This window comes from Bombina bombina, chromosome 2, assembly GCF_027579735.1.
Source record: "Bombina bombina isolate aBomBom1 chromosome 2, aBomBom1.pri, whole genome shotgun sequence".
NCBI classification, from domain to species: domain Eukaryota; kingdom Metazoa; phylum Chordata; class Amphibia; order Anura; family Bombinatoridae; genus Bombina; species Bombina bombina.
The window spans coordinates 314,760,188-314,770,566 of record NC_069500.1 but is presented as its reverse complement, the minus strand read 5'-3'; the positions used below and the strand labels follow the sequence as shown (position 1 = coordinate 314,770,566).

General features: G+C 36.8%; 1 protein-coding gene across 1 annotated transcript; it reads right to left on the bottom strand.

Moving 5' to 3' along the window:
• Positions 1 to 1,681: 1,681 nt before the first annotated feature.
• MINAR2 (membrane integral NOTCH2 associated receptor 2) lies at positions 1,682 to 10,128 on the bottom strand. The gene is made up of 3 exons (XM_053699741.1): positions 10,003 to 10,128; positions 5,917 to 6,156; positions 1,682 to 1,861 (listed from the first exon to the last, which is right to left on the bottom strand). Exons 1-3 carry the CDS (start codon positions 10,126 to 10,128, stop codon positions 1,682 to 1,684), a joined length of 546 nt encoding a protein of 181 aa, XP_053555716.1.
• Positions 10,129 to 10,379: the final 251 nt, after the last annotated feature.

Below are 10,379 nucleotides of genomic sequence, written 5' to 3'. Positions count from 1 at the left end.
CTTGGGGCAATGCCCTGCAAAAAGCCCTTTTAAGGGCTACTGGTAGTTTATTAGAGTAGGGGGTGTTTTTATTTGGGGGGGTTATTTTCATAGGGATTAGGTATAATTTTTTTTAAATTTGGTTATTTTCTTTTTTATTTTCTGTAATCTTAATTTTTTTTATTTTCTGTAATTGTAGTTTAAAGGCTCAGTCTATTCCAGAATTTAGATTAGACTGTCCCTTTAATTTATACTTAGTTTATTTGTATTTTTAAAGTAGTGTTAGTTTTTTTTAAATTTAATAGTAACTTTAGTATTTTGTAAATTAGGTAATTTGGGTTCATTTAGGGGGTGTTAGGTTTGGTGTGGGCTTTGGCGGTTTAGAGGGTTAATAGTTTTAATGGGTTTATTGCGTTGTAGGTTAATGGTGGATTAGGGGTTAATAGTTTTAATGGATTTATTGCATTGTGGGTTAATGGCAGATTAGGGGTTAATAGTTTTAATAGGTAGTTTGCGATGTTGGGGTTGGCGGATATAGGGATTAATAATTTAGATATTACTTGCGGTGTGGGTTTGATGGTGGATTTAGGGGTTAATAATTTAGTTATTACTTGCGGTGTGGGTTTGATGGTAGATATAGGGGTTAATAGTTTAATTAGGCTTATTGCTTTGTGGGGGTTGTCGGTCTAGGGGTTAATAAATTTATTATTAGTAGTGAGAGGGGGGCTTGCGTATATTGGGGTTTTTACGTGTCAAGCTTATTTTTGGGAGGCGTGTTAGACTTTTACGGGAGATATGTTTTTTTCTTTACTTTTCTTAGACGCCGGCAGTTTCTAAAGTGCTGTAAGTCACTGGCGACTCCAGAAATTTGTATTTTATCTCATTTCTGGACATCGCTAGTTTATCAGACTTACGGCACTTTATGAACTGCCGGCGGGGTATATGTAATACCCCGATGTGTGAGGTGAAATTATGGGTGGTGCGAGTTGCAGCGCTTGCGCTGAAGCCTGCGCCGTATATGTAATCGCGCCCATGGTATTTAAAATTTATATTCCTGCTATATTTTTGGTACTTATTTGATATCATATGACTCTTAAACACGGCTAGCAGTGCAACATTGCTGTACCAGAGAGTGGAGTGAAAGGGACACTATACCTAAACATTTTCTTTAAGGTAGAGAATATAATTTTAAACAACATTCCAATTTACTTCTATTACCTAATTTGCTTTATTCTTTAGATATACTTTAATGAAGAAATAGCAATGCACACAGTGAACCAATCACAGGAGGCATTTATGTGCAGCTACCAATCAGCAGCTACTAAGCATATCTACATATTCTTTTCAGCAAAGAATATCAAGAGATTGAAGCAAAATAGATAATAAAAGTAAATTTGAAAGTTGTTTATAATTGTATGCTCTTTCTAAATCATGAAAGAAAAAAAATTGGGTTTCATGTCCCTTTAATGACATCACATGCTTTCATTATAATTTTATATATAGTTTTAGCACATTCTTATGGTACTGAACAATTTCACACAATGGCATTTCATAAAATACGCAAAGCACACCCAGGCAGAACACAGTATTTTATTATTAAAAAACAGTAGCTGTTTCAATCTAAATTCTTATTTTTCTGCTGTTTTATAGGCAAAAATGTACAAAATCTTTGCAAAAAATGTAAACAATGCAAAACATTATATCAAGTGAATAAACAAATAACAGTTACTATGGCAATAAAAATAGAACAAATCAATGCACAGAACATGACAATTTTACAGTATTTTAGGTGTTTTTTTTCTTTTTCTTTCTTTTTTAATAGTGAGTCATAGCCAGGTGTGTAAATATCTTCCAGCCAGTACTGTAAGTCATTTGGGTTTTCCTGTTAAAGAATTTGAAATTATTTATTAGTAGAGAAATCATGCAAAATCTTTGGGGGGTTTAGACCATGTATTGTAATGTAGGAGTCTCTGTTTCATATAAACACTACATAGCAACTTAAAGGGACACTGTACCCAAAAAAATTCTTTCGTGATTCAGATTGAGCATGAAATTTTAAGCAACTTTCTAATTTACTCCGATTATCAAATTTTCTTCATTCTCTTGGTATCTTTATTTGAAATGCAAGAATGTAAGTTTAGATGCCTGCCCATTTTTGGTGAACAACCTGGGTTGTCCTTGCTGATTGGTGGATAAATTCATCCACCAATAAAAAAGTGCTGTCCAGAGTACTGAAACCAAAAAAAAGCTTAGATGCCTTCTTTTTCAAATAATGATAGCAAGAGAACAAAGAAAAATTGATAATAGGAGTAAATTAGAAAGTTGCTTAAAATTGCATGCTCTTTCTGAATTACAAAAGAAAAAATTTGGGTTCAGTGTCCCTTTAAACATGTCTCAAGCTAACATTTGTGTTTATAAATTTATTTAAGAGACTTGCTGTAACAGGGAGACATTAGAATATCTTGCTTGAGCGGCGAGGTATTGAATATCAGGCCCTGGGCCTGATATAAAAAACTCGCAGACATGGAAAGAAATCACACAAAATCTTTGGGATTTTTTTTAGATCTTGAATTGTAATGTAGGAGACTCTGTTTCACACAAAGAACACTACATAGCAACATAAGCATTTCACAAGATAACATTTCTAATGGCATTGCCGTACCAATGAGACTTCTTAGAATATATTGCCTCAGTGGCGAGCTTTTGAATATAAAGGGGAATATTTATCAAAGCCTCAACCACTAATACGCTGGCATTCTGCAGCGTAATTGTTGCGAGATTGATCCAACCTAGTTATCAAAGCCTACAGACAGGCAAATGTTGAAATTTGTGACGTAACATACGATCCGCTGGTCTCAATCCGACGCAGATCAATGCTTACATCATTACAGATGTTCCGAATACACATTCAGATCTATTTGACACCTTTTCCCAATTATCAAACTTTTAACAGGTACGCTGGCGGCTATTGCGGCCCAGCGTACCTGGTTTTTAATCCGCCACCCTGGAAGCCACGGATGCCATAGAAATCAATGGGAGTCTAAAAGCAGTGAAAGCTTATGTTCGATGCTGCCAGATATCTCATTGATTTATATAGTTGAAAACAAGTTACGTTTCCGCCTAACACCCTAACATAAACCCGAAGTCTAAACACCCTTAATCTACCCCCCCCAACATCACTGCCACCTAAATAAAATGTATTAACGCCTATTCTGCCACTCCCTGACACCCCTGCCACTAAATAAATGTATTAACCCCTAAACCTCTGGCCTTCCACATCACCACCACTAACTAAACCTATTAACCCCTAAACCATCAGACCACCACATCACAAAAAACTAAATTAAGCTATTAAGCCCCTATTAAGGGGGTCGCCGCCATAAACTGGAACTTCAATGCAAGTGACATCATCCAAGATGAGTGCTCAATCCTAGTGGCTGATTGGAACAGCCAATAGGATTTTAGCAGCTCTAATTCTATTGGCTGATTGAAATCTTTCAGCCAATAGGAATGCAAGGGACACCATCTTGGATGACATCACTTGCATTGAAGTTCCAGTTTATGGCGGTGACCGTATAAAGAGAATGCTCCGCACCGGGTGTCTTCAGGATGAACCCGCTCTGCGCCGGATGGATGAATATAGAAAATGCCATCTGGATGGAGACTTCTTGCTGACTGGATGAGGACTTCTCTGGCTGGATGAAGATGGAAGTGGCCGTCTGGATGAAGTCTTCTTGCTGCCTGGATGATGACTTCTCTGGCTCCGGATGGATCTTTCAAGCGGGACTTCAAGAACTGTAAGTGGATCGTCGGGGGTTAGTGTTAGGTTTTTTTAAGTTTTTTTTGGGTGGGTTTTATTTTTAGATTAGGGTCCGTGCATGTCAAAGAGCTAAATGCCCTTTTCAGGGCAATGGGGAACTTAAGTTATTTTAGAAAGGTTTTTTATTTGGGGGGGTTGGTTGGTTGGGTGGTGGGTTTTACTGTTGGGGGGGTGTTTGCATAATTTTTACATGTAAAAGAGCTGATATCTTTGGGGATATGCCCCACAAAAAGCCCTTTTAAGGGTCTTTGGTAGTTTATTGTAGGCTAGGGTTTTTTTATTTGGGGGGGGGGGCTTTTTCATTTTGATAGGGCTATTAGATTAGGGGTAATTCTTTTTTATTTTTGATAATGTGTTTTTTTATTTTTTGTAATTTAGTGGGGGGGGGGTTTGTAACTTAGTGTTTGTTTGTTTCTGTAATTTAGTAATTTGTAATAATGTTTAAGAGTATATTTAAATCATTTGAGTAGGGTTAGTTTTCTTTAATATGTAATTTAGTTTATTTAATTGGTAGTTTAATTTAATTGTAGGATAATAGTTAGGGTAGGTTAATTAATAGTTTAAAATAGTTTATTTTAATTCTACAGGTAAGTTTAAATTTATTTGAAGATAGGAATATTGTAATGTTTATTTAAAGTTATCGGGTTTTTAGGTTTTGGGGTTTATAGCTTAATTTAGTTTATGGTGATGTGGGTTGCTGACGGTTTAGGGGTTAATAGGTTTAGTTAGTGGTAGTGATGTGGGAGGACAGAGGTTTAGGGGTTAATACGTTTATTTAGTGGCGGCGGTGTTTGGGAGCGGCAGGATAGGGGTTAATAACTTTATTTAGGTTGCAGCAATGTCGGAAAGCTGCGGGATAGGGGTTAATAACTTTATTTAGGTTGCGGTGGTGTCAGGGAGTGGCGGGATAGGGGTTAATAACTTTATTTAGACAGGGTATAAATAAAGTTGGGAAAAAGCCGAATAGACTCAAGATCGATGACTATTAGTTAACAACAATCCGATGCTCATCGCCCTGTTCTTGGTGCGCGTCTTTTTGCCGGCTTTTTTATAAATAAGGAGAGCGTATTGAGATACGCGGCCATGATGTTAGGTGAGCGTATTGGTGCCGGCAAATACAACAAAGTTAAGGCTTTGATAAATATCCCCCAAAGCCCTCTCATTTTAGATTCTGTACTAAATCTTATAGGGGCTCCATACTTTATTACCTCTCTGGTGCTCTCTGTATTTAAATGCACTGTATCACAATACATATATTTCTGAGCTCAGTTTAAGTCTTGATTCTCCCTATCTGGGAAGGTTTAGGTCTCAAAAAATAGGTTTAAAGCAATATCACTTTCACCTGTTCTATGGAGAGTCAGGGATGGGGTGTTACAGAGGGAGTCACTGCTGAGATCCAGATATGGAGCCAATTTAGAAGAGACATATCATTTAAAACCAGAAAAGATTGATATTCCCCAGAGAAACTGACATATGAGGACCTAGTTAACCCTAGATCTGATCATTAACTGATGTTACCTGCTTTAACTTCAGCTGTACAATGTGTTTTCAAAAAAAATATGTATTAAAAGTAATTTGAACCTAAATGAGCATATCACTTTGTTTGTAGGTTTGTTATTACAAAGTGTTTTATTGAATTGTTGAGTTGCCCCTTGCTGGGAAGTATACACGACAGATGTGCAACTAGCACATCTGATTTCAGTGGCAGTTTCCTTCCACACAGGGCCATCAGTATTCTACAAGTCCTGAGGGGCACTTCTAAACTGTGTTTAACCCTTTTACAGGTTAAAATACAAAATTGTCTAGGGTTGATAGGCTTAGAATTTCAAGTTCTAATTAATTACATGTCATTTTGTGACTGTCACAGCCCTTTAAGATTTATTGTGTGATTATTTAAGTCTTTATACTATATCTTAGAGGAGCCCCACACTGTACTACTTTTGGGGTGTTCCCTATAGGTGTAGACACTACATCTTACAGTCATCCCTTCTAGGCCCAAATTCAGTCCTGATTCTCCAAATCTGCAAAGTGTTAAGTCCTAGATTAACAGCAATAACACCTGACCTAAGCAGACTCAGGAAAGGGATGGTACATGCATATATAAAATGTTTTGGTACCTTTAAGTAAAGTGAAAACTTGGGGTTTTGAGAATGTCTGTCGTAATCCTGAATGGTCCATGAAGGTTGTTTCTTATTTTCTTCCTTTCTATCCTCCTTCCCAGCATCCAAGTACAAAGGATTGCTTTTAATGGTAGATGTCAAGATTTCAGGAGTGATGTGTCCAATCAGTTCTTTGTCAATAAACCCTGGAAGTTCCTCATTTGAAGAATAAAAAGGTTCGTTGATACTCTTGTGCTTCTATCATAAACAACAAAATGTTATGGTCTAAAAATGTTTAACTTGCAATAAAAATTTCAAACATTATAAAATAAAAAATAAAAATGCTGTTGTACATTTTGGTGTTTAATAAAACACTATTTTATATGACTTGCTACTTTTGCACCATTTGAGTAACCTGTTTCCACCATTGGATGGTCAATAGCCGAAAGGAGGCCGATGTACCCCCATCTACTGCGAGTGAAGAGGCACTCTTTTGTATCCAGTGTATCCTTGTATCCAGAGAAGAGTTTTACCGGACCACTCTGAGGTTCCGATCTGCCTAGTTTTCACTACGTTACAGTCCAAGACCAAATGTGAGTGTATTACATTCAACATTTATCTTTTGTTACACCATACAGAATTATGCTATTTGGCGCCTTCTCCATCTTTTTCTAAAAATACTCTGAAGTGGAAGGCCTTTACCCTGAGGAGAGCTGCCAGTTTGCACCTACCTATACCAAAGTGCATTTGAACTTACACATACAGGGAGTGCAGAATTATTAGGCAAATGAGTATTTTGACCACATCATCCTCTTTATGCATGTTGTCTTACTCCAAGCTGTATAGGCTCGAAAGCCTACTACCAATTAAGCATATTAGGTGATGTGCATCTCTGTAATGAGAAGGGGTGTGGTCTAATGACATCAACACCCTATATCAGGTGTGCATAATTATTAGGCAACTTCCTTTCCTTTGGCAAAATGGGTGAAAAGAAGGACTTGACAGGCTCAGAAATGTAAAAAATAGTGAGATATCTTGCAGAGGGATGCAGCACTCTTAAAATTGCAAAGCTTCTAAAGCGTGATCATCGAACAATCAAGCGTTTCATTCAAAATAGTCAACAGGGTCGCAAGAAGCGTGTGGAAAAACCAAGGCGCAAAATAACTGCCCATGAACTGAGAAAAGTCAAGCGTGCAGCTGCCAAGATGCCACTTGCCACCAGTTTGGCCATATTTCAGAGCTGCAACATCACTGGAGTGCCCAAAAGCACAAGGTGTGCAATACTCAGAGACATGGCCAAGGTAAGAAAGGCTGAAAGACGACCACCACTGAACAAGACACACAAGCTGAAACATCAAGACTGGGCCAAGAAATATCTCAAGACTGATTTTTCTAAGGTTTTATGGACTGATGAAATGAGAGTGAGTCTTGATGGGCCAGATGGATGGGCCCGTGGCTGGATTGGTAAAGGGCAGAGAGCTCCAGTCCGACTCAGACGCCAGCAAGGTGGAGGTGGAGTACTGGTTTGGGCTGGTATCATCAAAGATGAGCTTGTGGGGCCTTTTCGGGTTGAGGATGGAGTCAAGCTCAACTCCCAGTCCTACTGCCAGTTTCTGGAAGACACCTTCTTCAAGCAGTGGTACAGGAAGAAGTCTGCATCCTTCAATAAAAACATGATTTTCATGCAGGACAATGCTCCATCACACGCGTCCAAGTACTCCACAGCGTGGCTGGCAAGAAAGGGTATAAAAGAAGAAAATCTAATGACATGGCCTCCTTGTTCACCTGATCTGAACCCCATTGAGAACCTGTGGTCCATCATCAAATGTGAGATTTACAAGGAGGGAAAACAGTACACCTCTCTGAACAGTGTCTGGGAGGCTGTGGTTGCTGCTGCACGCAATGTTGATGGTGAACAGATCAAAACACTGACAGAATCCATGGATGGCAGGCTTTTGAGTGTCCTTGCAAAGAAAGGTGGCTATATTGGTCACTGATTTGTTTTTGTTTTGTTTTTGAATGTCAGAAATGTATATTTGTGAATGTTGAGATGTTATATTGGTTTCACTGGTAAAAATAAATAATTGAAATGGGTATATATTTGTTTTTTGTTAAGTTGCCTAATAATTATGCACAGTAATAGTCACCTGCACACACAGATATCCCCCTAAAATAGCTATAACTAAAAACAAACTAAAAACTACTTCCAAAACTATTCAGCTTTGATATTAATGAGTTTTTTGGGTTCATTGAGAACATGGTTGTTGTTCAATAATAAAATTAATCCTCAAAAATACAACTTGCCTAATAATTCTGCACTCCCTGTATATATGGAATTGGTAATATAATTTCTATACATTTGCACTACTCCACGACTGTTTGTGTAATTTGGTCCTACACTTTTGGTATCATATGCTATATATTGTTTAGGGTATATATATATATATTTTTACATTGTTGCTGACATTTTTTATTGTGGTGATAGCGCCCCTATATACACTTTGTATGTGGTTTTTATTCCATAGCCTGATGTTATTTTTTTTTAAATGTTCACAATGCAACAAAATAAAATGTATTACATATGTATAAAGATGTACAATTAGCAATATAATCAATTGCATAATACAATGATTATCTTATTATAGAGTTGGCTGTATAGTATTGTACTGCAAGGTTTTCTAGCAACAAAGGGGTTAAGGACTGCACATCCCATTAGACTGAGTAGGGATGTCTATACCCAGCTGCATGTGCAGCATGAATGTCTATAACCAGCACTTAAAATGTTTGAATTTTAATGCTGGATGTTTTTGCTACTACAGGACACTTATATCAGGAGGTGCAGGGGGTACCAAGTAAGGAACCTTGTCCATTGGTGATTTGATAAATGGGGCCCAATGTGTTGTCCTCTGCAATTAATTAGAGCCTGCAAACATATGTCACAAGTATTCCTTTGACATGACCCTGAAGTGAACCAATGATTGATGCAAACATAAGTCAAATGACACAAATTTAGTGTGTGCAGAAAATGTTCAGACTCAACTTTGCCTGTACGGTAAGGCAGTTTTAGATTGTTTAATGTTTTCCTCAATAATGTCAACATATATTTAGCTTGCTCAATTTAGTGACTAAAGGTTAAATATTCATCTCTATGCCCAAACCTTGAATTATAATGCACAGGTTATAATTTAGTTTCACTATTAAATTTTGTATCTCACACACATTATCCTTATGGGGTCAATTTATCAAGCTCCATACGTTCACAAGCGTATGCTGTCGGCATTTATCGGTGTGCAGTGGACATGATACGCTACATTGTATCATGTCCGCTCGCACTTTAATAAATTGACCCCCTATATCTCTAAAATGAAGTTTAAAGTATTCCTAAATTTTCCTTCACATAAAATGCTTCCAAATAACATCACATCCTATCACCGGGATAAATACGCTTTTCTTATACTGTCTGCATGGAATACAAAGCTTCTGCAGACACTAATGTACAAACACACATATTTATATACAGACACATATAAATGCATAGATACATGCAATGGCCGAGGGTTCCTGAGGAGCCTCTACCAATTGAATCTACAAAGGTAAATCCAGACCTCTGAACATTTCATTTACATATGTATTGTATTATAAATATATTTAAAAATGTATGTATGATATCACAGAGATATGCATGTAATGTATTAAAAAGATAACAAAAATAATTTTATTGTAAGTTTAATGCCACTTTGTGGTAACATTGCCTTTAAACTGCATAGAATTTCAACAGATGAAAATTATGAATAATCTTAAAACTGATTAAACTCTCAAAAAAAATTAAGAAATTAGAATTTACCACATTTACAATTTCACAAATAAATTAAAATAATGAGCCCTAAACTGACAAATATGCAGACACCCATATTGAATGCATATAGTGCAGAAAAACACACACAGTTACTGTATACAAATAAAAGGACTTAGTAAGAATAAAATAGTGAGCTATACAACAATGTGTTCAATATTGATCACGAGTAAAGGTGAATGCAAACTGAAAAGCATGAAATAACGAATTACTTCCAAAATCAATAAAATGTGCTCGCTGGAAGAACTTACCTGTAAATAAACCTTATTATGCCATTGTCTGCCCTGTAGAACTGCAGAATTTGCTATTAAATTCTTTACGTCTAAGCGAAGAAATTTGTCAGGATGATTGTTATTTGGCAAGACTGAAAGATCCATGTTTCCTGTTCATTATGTGAGAAAGACTGATAAATGTTCCCGGAGCTGCGGTTACATACATTCTGCATAATGCATGACAGAGACAATGATCTCACAGGTAAGTGAAACAGTAACTCACTACTTCAATATAATTGCACATCCATCTGACTTCAGTGCTCTGCACAATGGACATGGCTATTTTAGTTATATCACATTTCTAGATTTTTTTTTATAACAAAATGTATCATTTCTATCAAAACGTATTTTAATCT